This window comes from Phyllobates terribilis, unplaced genomic scaffold (genome assembly GCF_046119375.1).
Source record: "Phyllobates terribilis strain yellow unplaced genomic scaffold, ASM4611937v1 Scaffold_2__4_contigs__length_985480577, whole genome shotgun sequence".
In the NCBI taxonomy this organism is placed as follows: Eukaryota; Metazoa; Chordata; class Amphibia; order Anura; family Dendrobatidae; genus Phyllobates; species Phyllobates terribilis.
The window spans coordinates 498319276-498337442 of NW_027362762.1; the positions used below are offsets into that span (position 1 = coordinate 498319276).

The 18167-nt window shown below is 43.3% G+C and overlaps 1 protein-coding gene across 1 annotated transcript in view; it reads left to right on the forward strand.

Annotated features, from left to right (window-relative positions):
* Window positions 1-17: 17 nt before the first annotated feature.
* Window positions 18-18167, forward strand: part of DNALI1 (dynein axonemal light intermediate chain 1) — a 33143-nt gene continuing 14993 nt past the window's right edge. The window contains exons 1-4 of the mRNA XM_073665889.1: window positions 18-206; window positions 4935-5068; window positions 11294-11463; window positions 17438-17616. Coding sequence (XP_073521990.1) covers window positions 126-206; window positions 4935-5068; window positions 11294-11463; window positions 17438-17616 — 564 coding nt within the window. The 5' untranslated portion in view covers window positions 18-125. The remainder of the gene's footprint in view (window positions 207-4934; window positions 5069-11293; window positions 11464-17437; window positions 17617-18167) is intronic.

Consider the following 18167-nt stretch of genomic DNA (forward strand, 5'->3'; position numbering starts at 1 on the left):
GACAAACATGAGCGCATGCTCAGTGCGTGTCTGCTGGAAGGCGTCCTGTTGTCTTGGAGACTCCTGTACATAGAGACAGTGATCGCTCTGTGCTCGGTGTGACCCCAGTCTCCGCTCTGGTCGCCATGATCCCCCCAGCAGATTCCCTCCTGAAGTATGACAACCCGGTGCTCATCAGCAGAAACACGGAGAGGAAGTCACCGAAAGTAAGTGACCCCCTGCTCCCCCTACTGATGACTGATAGAGCAGGGAACCCACTGTAGTGATCAGTAACAAGAGGATCAGGGTTAGGGGTGATCAGTGGGGTAAGAGCCCCAATACAAAATCTCCAACAGGACCCAATGGTAACGCACATTTATTAGCACTGATCTGCTCACATGGATCCTGGCCCCCAATGTAAAATCTCCAACAGGACCCTCGATGCTCCGATAGTAATGGGTATATATTAGTACTGATCTGCTCATATGGGTCCTGGCCCCCAATGTAAAATCTCCAGGACCCCCGATAGTAATGCGTATTTATTAGCATTCATCTGCTGATGTAGGTCCCTGGCCCCCAATGTAAAATCTCCAGGACCCCCAATAGTAATGCGTATTTATTAGCATTCATCTGCTGATATAGGTCCCTGGCCCCCAATGTAAAATCTCCAGGACCCCCGATAGTAATGCGTATTTATTAGCATTCATCTGCTGATGTAGGTCCCTGGCCCCCAATGTAAAATCTCCAGGATCCCCGATAGTAATGCGTATTTATTAGCATTCATCTGCTGATGTAGGTCCCTGGCCCCCAATGTAAAATCTCCAGGATCCCCGATAGTAATGCGTATTTATTAGCATTCATCTGCTGATGTAGGTCCCTGGCCTCCAATGTAAAATCTCCAGGACCCCCAATAGTAATGCGTATTTATTGGCATTCATCTGCTGATGTAGGTCCCTGGCCCCCAATGTAAAATCTCCAACAGGACCCTCGAAGCTCCGATAGTAATTGGTATATATTAGCACTAATCTGCTCATATGGCTCTTGGCCCCCAATGTAAAATATCCAGGACCCCAACGATAACAGGTGTTTATTAGTTTTGATCTTCTCATATGGGTCTTGGGACCCTTTCAGCCCCCTCTAGGTGCCAAGGCCCTGGTGCAGCAGCATCCTTTGCACCCGCTATAGTTACGCCCCTGGGTGAGTGGCCGATAACACTTTACATGGTACCCCACTGACAGTTGCAGTCTATAGTATAGTTCTCCATACATCGGTAGCCATGGCTAGTGTCCATAGTAAGGTACGTGATGCGACCCACTTGTGCAGGGCACAGACATATCAGCTATAGGTGCTTCCCGGACAGCAAACTGGTCACATCACTGAGGCTTTCTATAAAAGGGTTGTCCTATTATGGACATTTATGTCTTCTTTACCGGATATTGTAAGCCCTATATCTCTCTTGAGAAGGGGGTCCGTATTGTGTGCCGTGTCAGTGCAGAGGGGGTCGTGCATCTCTACAGTCATTTGTATGGGAATTCTGAAATTTACTCAGCACCTTTTCACCAATTTTAAGAACTCCTATACAAGTATATGGAGAGGACATGTGTGATTATCTCACTATCCCAGCAGTAGGACCAACATCGGTTAGACATTTATGGCATAACCCAGGTGTCCCCAACTTGTGGCTCGGGAGACACGTGGCTCGTGGGCCTATGATGTGTGGCTCACGGCTGTCTGCCAGCTCGATGCATTAGCACCAGGCCTAGCAAACAGTTCTAAAGTTCAGGTCTCCAAATGGTGACTTTTGTAAGTAATCCTGCACAGAAGAGCAGATCTGAATGTGCATACACTGGCTATGAAGGGAAGATAAATTCGGTAAAATGGAGATAGGGTGATAATTCCAGTTGGGGGGCTGCATGCGATAGCGGGGTGCGAGTGCTTGATATGAGGATATCAAATGGGGGTAAAGTGAAAATCCTTTGATGTAAGTAACCACAGTGTGTCCCTCTGTACCACTGAGTATCCAATTTATTTTTTTAATCTGCCATATGGTTCCAGCACTAAAAAAAAGTTCAATTATCTCTGGAACAGTAGAACAGAATACCCAAAGGAGGAGTGGGAGTAAAAAAAAAAGAATAAAAACCGGCCACTTTTGACCTGGTGACAGGTCCTCCTTAATGTACTAGCCTAAGAGGCGATCCTTCGTGTACCCAGATGCTGGTTACAGTCACGTAACCTGGGGCTTTCTCCCTGTACATGGCCAAGATATCAGTCACTATTAGGTGGTGATCTGCAAACTTTCACTATATCGAGGGCCACATCTCCTCCAGAGAACTTACTGTAGGCCCAAATTAGAAAACAGTTCCAGGGCGTAGTTAGCGATCTGCAGCCACTCAAAATTCATCTAACTCTGGACATGTGCCTATAGGTGAGCTGCCTTCTCCCCAATAGTCACTAGTGTCAGGCTCTGACCACGAGGCCACTAAATAACAGAAGGTATTCTGTACCTTACAGAAAACATGTCAGAAACTTAACATGGCTACACATAATAACTAGAGTTGGAAATGTCAGTAGTCGGTGTCAGCCATGATTGAGCTTTGGATAGGTAATAATATCTTAAGATGGAAATCATTTGTTACAAAATCTTACTATATGTTTTGTAAGTGGAACAATATTAGCAAATTAACCACACCCTATAGGCCTCAGTCAGATGTGGGTCACATACGTGTTCTGTGTTTTTCAGATCGCACTCACATCCGTTATAATCTATGATGGAGCTGTTCACATGTCCATGCTTTTTGCACAAAAAGTCATAGTGACATGTCTGTTTTTGATCTGAGTAACGAGTCAGAATCGCCCGTAGATGTCTGTAGATCTGTGAAAGTCACGGACTGCATAAGTGTACAATCAGTGCGCTGTCTGTGATACATAGGAGAAACTTTGTCATTTACAGTTGTGCTCAAAAGTTTACATACACCGGCATAATTTTTCCTTTCTTCGCTTTGTTTCAGAGAATATGAATGATAATAAAAAACCTTTTTCTCCACTCATGGTTATGGGTTGGGTGAAGCCATTTATTGTCAAACTACTGTGTTTTCTCTTTTTAAATCTTAATGACAACCGAAAACATCCAAATGACCCTGATCAAAAGTTCACATACCCCAGTTAATACCGTGTATTGCCCCCTCTAACATCAATGACAGCTTGAGGGCTTTTGTGGTAGTTGTGGATGAGGTTCTTTATTTTCTCAGATGGTAAAGCTGTCCATTGTTCTTGGCAAAAAGCCTCCAGTTCCTGTAAATTCCTGGGCTGTCTAGCATGAACTGCGCGCTTGAGATCTCCCCAGAGTGGCTCAATGATATTGAGGTCAGGAGACTACTGAGGTGGCCACTACAGAACCTTCACTTTGTTCTGCTGTAGCCAACGACAGGTCGACTTGGCCTTGTGTTTTGGATCGTTGTCATGTTGGAACGTAGGAATGGTGTTCCTTTCACCATAGGCCTTGTTGACCTCTCTCCAAATAGAACGTTTATGGTTGTGGCCAAAAGGTTAAATTTTGGTCTCATCACTCCAAATTACCTTGTTACAGAAGTTTTGAGGCTTGTCTCTGTGCTGTTTGGCGTATTGTAGGCGAGATACTTTGTGGCATTTGCCCAGTAATGGCTTTCTTCTGGCGACTCGACCATGCAGCCCATTTTTCTTCAAGTGCCTCCTTATTGTGCATCGTGAAACAGCCACACTGCTAGTTTTCAGAGTCCTGAATTTCAGCTGATGTTATTTGTGGGTTTTTCTTTGCATCCCGAACAATTTTCCTGGCAGTTGTGGCCGAACTTTTTGTTGGTCTACCTGACCGTGGTTTGGTTTTTACAGAGCCCCTGATTTTCCATTTGTTATTCACAGTTTGAACGCTGCTGACTGGCATTATCAATTCCTTGGATATCTTTTTGTATCCCCTTCCTGTTTTATACAGTTCAACTACCTTTTCCTGTAGATCCATTGACAATTTTTTTGCTTTCCCCATGACTCACAATCCAGAAACGTCAGTGGCTGGATGAAAGATGCAAGAGTCTGTCTGGATCCCAGAAACTCACTCAGCTTTTATGCACACACACTGATTACAAGCAAACAGGTCATAGGTGAGGATGTTACATTTAGTAGCCATTCAAACCCATTTGTGTCAAATTCTGTGAATGTTATCAGGCCAAAATCACCAGGGCATGTGAACTTTTGATCAGGGTCATTTGGATGTTTTTGGTTGTCATTAAGATTTAAAAAGAGAAAACACAGTAGTTTTACAATAAATGGCTTCACCCCCAATCAATAACCATGAGTGGAGAATTTTTTTTTTTTTTATCATTCATATTATCAGAAACAAGGCCAAGAAAGGAAAGATTCTGCCGGGGTATGTAAACTTTTCAGCACAACTGTATTTATCCATATGTGACAATCCCTGGCAAAATCGAGGGTAAGAACTGATACGCTGACCAGAGGCTGATGAAACTCGGGTCCAAAACACTTATTACTCTCGGTTCCTGATTTACATATGAGCAAAATCACGGACATCTGATTGATGAGTTTTCCCTGCTGAAATGAAGAGTGACTGCAGACTTTATCAGTACGCAATGTGCACGCTGTCAGGTTTTCCCTCTATTTTCTGCACGAGCGGGCAGTCATGTGACATAAAGGCGGCTACATGACCGCCCCATAGCGCTGTGAATACGGGGGACTCGTGACAGTGTGCGCTTTGCACGCTATCTCATTTCAGACCAGAAAACCCTATCCATGAAAGATGCGTTTTATTGAGCGATTTTTGATTAATTGTGCTGTGATGAAGGTCATCATTATGAACTGTGCAATGTATAGTAATGATTACATCTACAGTGGTATTCGACAAGAACACTGTGGTACAGACTCATTGTCGGGACACTTTATAAGTCATTTCATTATTTGTCTTGTAGTCTCGTGCTCTGAAGGCCATTCCTCAGCAAACCATAACATCTGCTCCTGTGCCACCACCTCCAAAGCCAAAATCTCCCCCTTTGGATGCAACTAAGCCGGCAGAAGAAATTTTGAATGCAATCCTACCACCAAGGTAAGCTGTGAATTACAGGTATATGTGGATAGCACGCATACCCTTCTTCAGTCAGTCATTTCTCATGACTTTGACACTATACAGCAGGGAAGTCAAACTCAAACACACAGAGGGCCAAAATGAAAAACTTGGACAAAGTCACGGGCCAACCAGTATACAGTATAATGGGCCCCACAAAGTCCGCCACACAGAATAATGGGTCGCACATGGTCCTCCATACAGAATAATGGGCCCCACATAGTCCTCCATACAGAATAATGGGTCCCACATAGTGCACCATACAGAATAATGACCCCACACAGTCTTTCATACAGAATAATGGGCACCATATAGTCCTCCATACAGTATAATGGCCCCACATAGTCCTCCATACAGAATAATGGGCGGCAAATGGTCCTCCATACAGAATAATGGGCGGCAAATGGTCCTCCATACAGAATAATGGGCCCCAAATGGTCCTCCATACAGAATAATGGGCCCCAAATGGTCCTCCATACAGAATAATGGGCCCCAAATGGTCCTCCATACAGAATAATGGGCCCCAAATGGTCCTCCATACAGAATAATGGGCCCCAAATGGTCCTCCTTACAGAATAATGGGCCCCATATGGTTCTCCATACAGAATAATGGGCCCCACATAGTCCTCCATACAGAATAATGGGTCCCACATAGTCCTCCATACAGTATAACAGACCCACATAGTCCTCCATACCGAATAACGAGCTCCACATAGTCCTTCATACAGAATAATGGGCTCCACATAGTCCTCCATACAGAATAATGGGCTCCACATAGTCCTCCATACAGAATAATGGGCTCCACTTAGTCCTCCATACAGAATAATGGGCTCCACTTAGTCCTCCATACAGAATAACGAGCTCCACATAGTCCTTCATACAGAATAATGGGCTCCACATAGTCCTTCATACAGAATAATGGGCTCCACATAGTCCTCCATACAGAATAATGGGCTCCACATAGTCATCCATAAAGAATAATGGGCCACACATAGTACTCCATACAGAATAATGGGCCCCACATAGTACTCCATACAGAATAATGGGCCCCACATAGTCCTCCATACAGTATAATGGGCCACACATAGTACTCCATACAGAATAATGGGCCCCACATAGTCCTCCATACAGAATAATGGGCCCCACATAGTCCTCCATACAGAATAATGGGCCACACATAGTACTCCATACAGAATAATGGGCCCCACATAGTACTCCATACAGAATAATGGGCCCCACATAGTACTCCATACAGAATAATGGGCCCCACATAGTCCTCCATACAGTATAATGGGCCCCACATAGTACTCCATACAGAATAATGGGCCCCACATAGTCCTCCATACAGTATAATGGGCCCCACATAGTCCTCCATATAGAATAATGGGCCCCACATTGTCCTCCATACAGTATAATGGGCACCACATAGTCCTCCATACAGTATAATGGGCACCACATAGTCCTCCATACAGTATAATGGGCACCACATAGTCCTCCATACAGTATAATGGGCACCACATAGTCCTCCATACAGTATAATGGGCACCACATAGTCCTCCATACAGTATAATGGGCACCACATAGTCCTCCATACAGTATAATGGGCACCACATAGTCCTCCATACAGTATAATGGGCACCACATAGTCTTACATACAGTATAATGGGTCCCACACAGTCCTTCATACAGAATAATGGGCCCCACTTAATCCTCCATACAGAATAATGGGCACCACATAGTCCTCCATACAGTATAATGGGCCCCCGCATAGTCCTCCATACAGTATAATGGGCCCCCGCATAGTCCTCCATACAGTATAATGGGCACCACATAGTCCTCCATACAGTATAATGGGCACCACATAGTCCTCCATACAGTATAATGGGCCCCTCATAGTCCTCCATACAGTATAATGGGCCCCACATAGTCCTCCATACAGAATAATGGGCCCCACATAATCCTCCATACAGTATAATGGCCACCACATTGTCCTCCATACAGTATAATGAGCACCACATTGTCCTCCATACAGTATAATGGGCCCCTGTATAGTCCTCCATACTGTATAATGGGCTCCCAAATAGTGCTCCATACAGTATAATGGGCCCCCACCTAGTCCTCCTTACAGAATAATGGGCCCCAAATGGTCCTCCATACAGTACAATGGGCCCCAAATGGTCCTCCATACAGTATAATGGGCCCCACATAGTCCTCCATACAGTATAATGGGCACCACATAGGGGTGGCTGTTCTGGTGTCGCGGGCCAAATAAAACCACCCTGCAGGCCAGAGTTTGACATGTGTGCTATAGACACATCTGTAATGATGTGCAGCATTGTTCCTTACCGTGCCGGTGCACAGCATGCGTATGGCCGTACTGCTGCTCTGCCTTCTTTATTTATTTATTGTGGATTGCCTCCATTAAATTCAATAGGAGAATAAAAATTCATGAAACACCCCAATTGTTGGGGACATTACTCTTAATTACTTGGATCCTGAAATCAAAAGAAATTCTCCAAAGTATAAAGGGTTATTCCCGAAGTTTGAAATGATCACCTACCCTAGGTTCCCCCATCAGAATGAAGCGGTGGCCACAGAAGCCCCCCACCGCTCCCTACATTGTCTATGAGACTGCTGGAGATAGCGGAGTGCAGCTCTTAGCTATCTATGACACTGCTCCATATCCAGCGGACATTTCTGAGCCCTGTTCTCGGGATCGGTGGTTTTCAGCAAGTTAGCTTTAACCCCTTTCTGACGTATGTGCTAATAGTACGTCATGGTGACCTGGGCCTATTTGGCACATGACGTACTATTACTTCATACTGTGATCACGCCCGCACACAATCGGTGCGGGGCGATCGCCACCGGGTGTTAGCTGATTGTCACAGCTGACACCCGGTGCCATGTGCAAGAAGTGGTCCCGCACCGCTCCCTACACATTAACCCCCAAAATGCTGCAATATAACTCGATCGCGCATTCCAGGAGCAAGGGGAGGTAAGCGCTGGTACTTAGCTCATCTCCAGCGTCCCGCGCTGTCTCTGCCGATTCTCGATGGCTGTCATGGTGATCCGGATGTCGTCATGACAACATCTGGGTCACCAGACATCAAGAAGTTTCTTTGATCATGCGCAGCACTGACAGGGAGAAGTTATCAAATTCTGTGTCGTACCTCTGGGTTCAAAATGTTCACTATACCCCTTGAGGGGTCTAGTTTCCAAAATGGGGTCACTTGTGGGGGGGTTTCCCCTGTTTAGGCACATCAGGGGCTCCCCAAACGCGACATGGAATCCGCTAATTATTCAAGCAAATTTTACATTCAAAAAGTCAAATGGCGCCCCTTCCCTTCCAAGTCCAAACAGTGGTTTTCCCCCACATATGGAGTAACGGCTTACTCAGGAGAAATTGCACAACAAATTTTGTGGTCCATTTTTTCCTGATACCCTTGCGAAAATAAAAAAAATGGGGTCTAAAGTAACATTTTTGTCAAAAAACTTAAATGTTAATTTTTTTCTTCCACATTCCAAAAATTCTTGTGAAGCACCTGAAGGGTTAATAAACTTCTTGAATGTGGTTTTGAGCACCTTGAGGGGTGCAGTTTTTGGAATGGTGTCACTTTTGGGTATTTTCTGTCATATAGACCCCTCAAAGTCACTTCCAATGTGATGTGGTCTCTAAAAAAATGTTTTTGTAAATTTTGTTGTAAGGCTGAGTTCACACGATGCGTATTTAATGCGTTTCCGTGGCGTTTTTGCAGTTGCGGAAACGCCGCGGAAACGCATTAAAAACGCATGGTAGAAGGGCAGCAACGTTCCCCAATTGAAATCCGCATGTGCTGTGCCCATGATGCGGATTTTTCCGCAGCGTAAACGCTGCGCTCAAAAATCCGCAGCATGTCATTTAATTTTGCGTAAACGCGGCGTTTTCGCCGCCATTGACTTGCATTAGAACGCTCCAATTCCGCAAGACTGCATCTGTACTTGCGTAATTGGTGCGTTCTAATGTGCGGATGGTACCCGGGTGTGGAGGAGAGGAGAGTCTCATCCACACCCAGGTACCATTAAAAAAGCTGTAAAACAAGAATAAAATAAAAAATATATATATACTTACCATCTGTCGGCCTGCGCAGCGCTCCTGCTTGGTTCCCGGCACTTGCAGTGAGTTGAAGGACCTGCGCTGACGTCAGAGTCATGTGACGGGTCACGTGACGCTGACGTCAGCAGGTCTTTCAATTCAAAGTTGCCGGCGAGGGAGAACGGATTGAGCAGGACAGCGCGGGCCATCGGAGGTAAGTATATACACTCTCTCGGGTCACACTATATAAATCCATGCCGTTTTCATGGATTTATATAGTGTGACCTAGTTGTCAAGCACTTTCCAAGTGATGCTAAAATCGCTTGGAAAGTGCTTGTCAATCCGCATGCGGAAACGCATGTGAATCCGCATGTATTCCGCAGGAAAAACGCATGCACAATCTGCATGCGTTTTTTCTGCCAGGGAGATGCAGAAATGATGCAGAAATTTTCTGCTTCATTTCTGCATCGTGTGCACATACCCTAAAAATTAGAAATCGCTAGTCAACTTTTAACCCTTATAACTCCCTAAGGCTGAGTACCCACGTAGCGTTTTTCAAGCGTTTATGCTGCGGAATTTCCGCAGCGTAAACGCTTGTGAAACGCTAGGTAATCCGCACCCCATGGTCCCCAAGGGGATTGCGCATGTTCTATGCACATGCTGCGGATTTTTCCGCAGCGTTTATGCTGCGTAAAAAAATCCGCAGCATATCATTTAATTTTGCGGAAGCGCAGCGGAACTCCCGCCATTGACTTGCATTGAGACGCACAGAAACCGCGACTGTACATTTTTACAAGCGGCTTCTATGCGTCTCTATGTGCGGATGGTACCCAGTTCTGGAGGAGAGAAGACTCTCATCCAGACCTGGGTACCATTGTACCTGTAAAAAAAGAATAAAATAACAAATAAAGTTATATTCACCTGTCCGGCGGCTTCTCTCTGAATGCCGGCATCGCTTGAGGACCTGCGGTGACGTCACAGTCATGTGACCGCAGGCCCTTCACCGCTCTGTCTCGCGATATGCCGGCAGCCGGGAACCAGACAGGAACGAGCGCTGCAGCCACGCCGGGGCCTCGGGGGTGAGTATAGCTTTATTTGTTTTTATTTTTACGGTTCACACTGTATAAATCCATGCTATTTGCATGGATTTATACAGTGTGACCTAGTTGTCAAGCGCTTTCCAAGTGATGCTATCGCCTGGAAAGCGCTTGTCAATCTGCATGCGGAAACGCATGTGAACCCGCATGTGGATCCGCATGTATTCTGCAGGAAAACCGCATGCACAATCTGCATGCGTTTTTTTCTGTCAGGGAGATGCAGAAATGCTGCAGAAATTTTCTGCTTCATTTCTGCATCGTGGGCACATAGCCTAACCCCAAAAAAAATTTGGTTCCAAAATTGTGCTGATGTAAAGTAGACATGTGGGAAATGGTATTTATTAACTATTTTGTGTGACATATCTCTCTGATTTAAGGGCATGGAAATTGAAATTTTGAAAATTGCAAAATTTAAAAAATTTTCACCAAATTTCCGTTTTTTTTTTTTCACAAATAAACGCAAGTGATATCGAAGAAATTTTACCACTATCATGAAGTACAATATGTCACGAAAAAACAATCCCAGAATCAGGGGGATCCGTTGAAGCGTTCCAGAGTAATTACCTCATAAAGTGACAGTGGTCAGAATTGTAAAAATTGGCCTGGTCATTAACGTGCAAACCTCCCTCGGAGGTAAAGGGGTTAAATAATTGAAAAAATGCTAAACTCAGCTCTATGGCCTCCTTGCCTAGTCTTCTGCTGGTCTCTGTATTACCCGGCCTCCTGTAGCAATGCTTCGTTCCTTGCATTTGATAAAGCCTTTCATTAGGTCAAGTTCACACGAGTAAAAAAATCATTGAGGTTTCATTCAGAAAGCTGTCCATTTCTCATTTGTCATCCATGCACAATCAATTTTCATTCATCACGTATTAATAATTTACAGGACCATTTACAGTTTCTGTGTCAAAGAATTGTAAAGTATCAGTAAAAATTGGATGCCATGCACCTTCATATAGAGACTTCCCAATCTTTCTGTAGCACGCCTCTCCTTTTATGTCTTCATGTCTATCATCTTAATGTAATCTGTCCTGCATGTAGAGAATGGACGGAGAGCAGTCAGCTGTGGATCCAGCAGGTATCGAGCACCCCCAGCACAAGGATGGATGTCGTTCACTTACAGGAGGAGCTGGATATGAAATTACAGCAAAGACAAGCTCGGGAAACCGGGATCTGTCCTGTGCGCAGAGAGCTCTACTCACAATGCTTCGGTACCCTGCAATTGAGGATTGTTGGATATAATATAATAAGGCTGTGTTCACATGCACTCCGAGCAAAAACTGCACTATCCATAACATAGGGACTCGAGGAACGCCAAAGATAGAATACCTGACCTGACTAATTTACTATCCTCTAGACCAGTGGTCCCAACTCCAGTCCTCCAGGCCCAACAGATCTTATTTGTATGTAGTTTTCAGGATTTCCTTAGGTTTCCGACCGGCAGCACAATATGGCCGCCAATTGGTAAACCTTTACTGATCGGCGATCGGCTAAATACCTGTTTACAAAAGCCGACCAAAGCAAACGATGTGCATTGGGCAATCTGTAGTAGATCACTACCATAAGCTACCATATTTACACAGGATGATAAACCACCGAAAATGATGATCTTTTGATCTGCACAAAAGATCATTTCACCCGATGAACAAGTGTTTTGCTTGTTTATCGGGTGATCGTCAGCCTGTTTACACTGGAAGATTATCATGAAACGAGCGTTTGAAGAATGCTTGTACACGATTATCTTGCTTTATAAATGCAGCTCTAGAGAGGACCTTTCACCAGATGTTTCATGTTGAACTGGACACACCATATAATTGTGGCTGCAGAGCGGGATAACATATATATTTTTTTGGGTTTCTGTAAGTTTGCCTCACCGTTGCGGAGATATTAGCAATCAAATATTAGTCACCTATTGAGTTAATTAAGCCAAACCCAAGTGGTGCTATCAGATATCTCTCCCTGCTGCCTTTTTTATGACACTGACTAATCATAAGCAGGCTGAAACATAGAAGTGCAGTTAATAGTTCCACACTTTTGTGCTGTGTAATATATTTTCAGTTTTTATTTAGGCTGCACACTCTGACTGGCGGGATCTGTGGACTCAGGTCATGTGACCCTGATGACATCATCACAGATCCTTCTACACTTCTATGTTGCTGACTGCTTACGATTGGTCAGCATCATACAGGAGGCAGAAGTACCCACCCCCAATGAAAACCATCTAATAACACCTACTTGGACTTGGATATTTGATTGCTAATATCTCCACAACGGAGAGGTGAAAAAAATGAAAAATTGAAACAAAAAAAACACCGTTTTATTCTGCTCTGCAGCCACTATTACATTGGGTCTCTTGTTCAACATGAAACATTTGATGAAAGGTCCTCTTTGCAATGCTGTAGAATAATGGGAATACCAGTGTAAAAGTTTCATTTGCAGTACTTCTCTAACTGCAGTCACACATGAGATTTCAGGTTTCAGATTAAGTTGTCCGAACTAGATGATTTCATCAAGAGCTATGACTATATGATGTGCGTAGGGGTTTCCTGATTGTCCACTGACAGCAAATGTCAGAGGAAGGAAAAATTTGACATTTTGGATTTTAGCTTGGTAAATCCTTTTATATCTTGAGAGATAGTAAGACCCTTTTCCCATCTCTATATAGAAAAAGACATGCACGTTCGGCCAGCAGCTATCTAAAGTGCACGGACTGCTTTATGATTTCAGCTGAGGTTGCAGAATTTTTCTGCTGGATAATTAGCAAAAAGCCTGTATATTAATAGCATAAATAGTTATTAATATATGGCATGAAAAACATCTGAAAATTAATCCAACAGTACAGGATGAAAGTGGTCACACAACCAGTACATCAGATAGGAAATAAAAATGACAAGAGGGCTTCTACATATAACAGATGTTAAAGCCTCACATATATGATTCCGTGCGTATCAATAGCTATATGAATAAGTAAAAATGTTGCTATCGATACAGACACCTACAAATGATCAAGTGCATCAGAGTAGAACACAAGTGGGTTTGTGTTAACAATTAGTGTGTGTGTATATATACAGTACAGAACAAAAGTTTGGACACACCTTCTCATTTAAAGATTTTTCTGTATTTTCATGACTATGAAAATTGTACATTCACACTGAAGGCATCAAAACTATGAATTAACACATGTGGAATTATATACTTAACAAAAAAGTGTGAAACAGCTGAAAATATGTCTTATATTCTAGGTTCTTCAAAGTAGCCACCTTTTGCTTTGATGACTGCTTTGCACACTCTTGGCATTCTCTTGATGAGCTTCAAGAGGTAGTCACCGGAAATGGTTTTCACTTCACAGGTGTGCCCTGTCAGGTTTAATAAGTGGGATTTCTTGCCTTATAAATGGGGTTGGGACCATCAGTTGTGTTGTGCAGAAGTCAGGTGGATACACAGCTGATAGTGCTACTGAATAGACTGTTAGAATTTGTATTATGGCAAGAAAAAAGTAGCTAAGTAAAGAAAAACGAGTGGCCATCATTACTTTAAAAAATGAAGGTCAGTCAGTGCGAAAAATTGGGCAAACTTTGAAAGTGTCCCCAAGTGCAGTTGCAAAAACCATTAAGCGCTACAAAGAAACTGGCTCACATGAGGACCGACCCAGGAAAGGAAGACCAAGAGTCACCCCTGCTTCTGAGGATATGTTTATCCGAGTCATCAGCCTCAGAAATCGCAGGTTAACAGCAGCTCAGATTAGAGACCAGGTCAATGCCACACAGAGTTGTAGCAGCAGACACATCTCTACAACAACTGTTAAGAGGAGACTTTGTACAGCAGGCCTTCATGGTAAAATCGCTGCTAGGAAACCACTGCTAAGGACAGGCAACAAGCAGAAGAGACTTGTTTGGGCTAAAGAACACAAGGAATGGACATTAGACCAGTGGAAATCTGTGCTTTGGTCTGATGAGTCCAAATTTGAGATCTTTGGTTTCAACCACCGTGTCTTTGTGCGACGCAGAAAAGGTGAACGGATGGACTATACATGCCTGGTTCCCACCGTGAAGCATGGAGGAGGAGGTGTGATGGTGTGGGGGTGATTTGCTGGTGACACTGTTGAGGATTTATTCAAAATTGAAAGCATACTGAACCAGCATGGCTACCACAGCATCTTGCAGCGGCATGGTATTCCATCCGGCTTGCGTTTAGATTGAGCATCATTTATTTTTCAACAGGACAATGACCCCAAACACACCTCCAGGCTGTGTAAGGGCTATTTGACCAAGGTGGAGAGTGATGGGGGGCTACGCCAGATGACCTGGCCTCCACAGTCACCAGACCTGAACCCAATCGAGATGGTGTGGGGTGAGCTGGACCGCAGAGTGAGGGCAAAAGGGCCAACAAGTGCTAAGTATCTCTGGGAACTCCTTCAAGATTGTTGGAAGACCATTTCCGGTGACTACCTCCTGAAGCTCATCAAGAGAATGCCAAGAGTGTGCAAAGCAGTCATCAAAGCAAAAGGTGGCTTCTTTGAAGAACCTAGAATATAAGACATATTTTCTGTTGTTTCACACTTTTTTGTTAAGCATATAATTCCACATGTGTTAATTCATAGTTTTGATGCCTTCAGTGTGAATGTACAATTTTCATAGTGATGAAAATACAGAAAAATCATTAAATGAGAAGGTGTGTCCAAACTTTTGGTCTGTACTGATATATATATATATAATATATATATATATATATATATATATATATATATATATACAGCAGAGGAAATAAGTATTGAACACGTCACCAATTTTCTAAGTAAATATATTCTAATGTGCTAATTGATGTGAAATTCTCATCAGATGTCGGTAACAGCCCAACCAATCTACACAGACAAAGGAGTAAACTCTAGATGTCCATAAATTATGTTATGTTTAATCTTGAGAAATGACACAGGGAAAAAGTAGTGAACACATGAAGAAAAAGAGGTGCCAAAAGCCCTGGAGATCTGAAATCTCGGTAATTAGAAAGCAACTTTATTGTTGCAAAACATACCGATGGCATTGGATTACAGAAGAATTTCTAAACTACTAAAGCTTCCAGTGAGCACTGTTAGGGTCATAATCAGGAAGTGGAGAGAACATAATTGAACAATAAACCGGCCATGACCAGGTGCTCCCCAAAAGGTTTCAGACAGAGGAGTGAAAAGAATTATCACAAGACTTGTCTTAAGAGCCAAGGACCACCTGTGGAGGGCTACAGAAAGACCTGGACTCATCAGGTACACGCAAGACTCCATTGCTGAACAAAAAGCATGTTTGTTTAAAGTTTGCTCAACAACATTTAGACAAGCCTGTGAAATACTGGGAGAATATAGTCTGGTCAGATGAGACCAAAATTGAACTCTTTTGATGCCATAATACATACCATGTTTAGAGGCGAAAACGCATGTTTCGGGTGGTGGAACCTCTGTGCTGGGATGCAAGGAGGGACCAGAGGGGCGTAACTAAGTGCCAACTCGGACCGACCCTGGCCACACGGCGGCTTAATCGACTCAGTGAACCAAGGAGGGACCGGGCAGGTGAACCAGGTGCCACTCTGGGACCGACCTTGTGTGAGAGCTGGCGACTCCCACGGGTCAGGTGGCTGCGGCTGACAGGTACAGCAGATGAGCACGGCAGGTAGTAGGGTGATCTGGATAGGCAAGTAGGCGGGCACGGCAGGTAGCCAGACAGGTGATCCGAGTAGACAAGCCGGTGGGCACAGCAGGTGACCAGACAGGTGATCCGAGTAGGCAAGCCGGCGGGCACGGCAGGTAGACAGGCAGGCAGGCACCGCTGACAGACAGACTGGCGGGCACGGCTGATAGGCACGCACGGCTGACAGACAGGCAGGCGGGCACTGGAACCTGAGGGCTGAGGAGAGTGTTAGCACACAAACAACAACCTTGCACAGGCGCCTCCATTTTGGAGGAGGTGCTTTAAATAGGAGTGGTCCACTGGCCATTGGCCGTGGACTCTTTAGGACGGCGCGCGTGGCCTCTTTAAGAGGGAGGGAGCGCGCGTGCACCCTAAGCGCAGTGCCTGGGAAGCTGTGCACGCAACAGCAGCAGGGGAGCCGGAGGACGCCGGACCGGGACCGCGGCGGTGAGAAGAACAGCATCTCTGCCCAGCAGGAGGCAGAGACGCCAACGCTACAACGCACTGCATATCCCCCTCAAAAACACCATACCATCAGTGAAGTTTGGAGGTGGGACCATCATGGTGTGGGGCTGTTTTTCAGCATACAGCACTGGCAAACTTCATATGATTGAAGGAAGGATGAATGGTCAAATGTGCCGAGACGTTCTTGATAAAAATCTGCTGCCATCTGCCAGGATGATGAAGATGAAACGAGGGTGGACATTTCAGTAAGACATTGATGATTCCAAATACACAGTCATGGAAACTCTGAATTAATTTCAGAGAAAGAAAATAAAGCTGCTAGAATGGCCCAGCCAATCACCTGACTTAAATCCAATAGAAAATTTATGGAAGGAACAAAAGCTCAGAGTTCATAGAAGCAGCCCACAGAACCTTTAGGATTTGAAGAGTGTTTGTGTGGAAGAATGGCCCAAAATCACACCTGAGCAATGCATGCGACTAGTTTCTCCATACAAGAGGCGTCTTGAATCTGTCATCACCAACAAAGTCTTTTGTATGAAGTATTAATTACATTTCAGTAAGCATGTTCAATACCTTTTCTCTGTGTCATCTCTCATTATTACACATAATTAATTTGTGGTCATCTATGGTTTTATGTATATGGATGGGTTTTTACCAACATCTGGTTACAATTTCACCTCAATAACACCTTTAGAAATATATGTACTTAGAAAATTGGTGACGTGTTCAATACTTATTTCACCCGCTGTATATTACTACATTTAGTGTTTTTTTTATTTAATGAAAACATCTTTGTATTATTTTACATTCAGTGATAAATTAAGCCATTTATAATATTGTTTTTATATATATATATATATATATATATATATATATATATATATATATATATATATATATATATATATATATATATATATATATATATATATATATATATAATATATATATATACCGTGTGTATATGTATGTATATATATATATATATATATATATATATATATATACTAGTTCTAACAATATATATTTCTTTTGTGCCGTTTAGATGAACTTATCCGACAGGTGACCATAAACTGTGCTGAGCGTGGGGTCTTACTGCTCAGGGTGCGTGATGAAATACACATGACCATTTCTGCCTACCAGACACTATATGAAAGCAGTGTGGCTTTTGGGATGAGAAAGGCCTTACAGGCAGAGCAAGGCAAATCAGACATGGAGAAGAGGGTAGGTTTCTTCTGATTATTGTATAAAATTCTAATTAATCCTGCTGCGGCATTCTAATATTTTTTTTAACTCGTTTTATTGAAAAGGTGATATCACATAGAGCAGCAATATAATGGCATTTGAAATCATAACAATCAATTCTGAATATTTCAGTATGTAATAAAACATGATTCAGGCTTCATCCATTACATATTATAAGAGTTATACAATTACACCGTCACTCAGACTTAAATACAGATAAATCATATAAATAAACAACGTAAAGATGGACAAAACCTTCTTGACTCAGGGTCTAGTTTCAAGGATTTAATGTATATTAAACCTTATTATTGTTATAACCTTAACCCACTTTTTCAATCAGGTCTCGAATGTTAGCCGTAAGGGCTTGAAGGCATTCTAATATTTGCAATTTCATTCTTCATTATTATTCGCCTTTTAGCTGTGCTTCAGTTAGACACCAGCTTCTCATTCCTTTCATTGTGTAAATAGTCACTTCTAACATTTATCAATCAAAAAATGTTGTTAACTTTTTAGTTACCTAAAAAAACGCT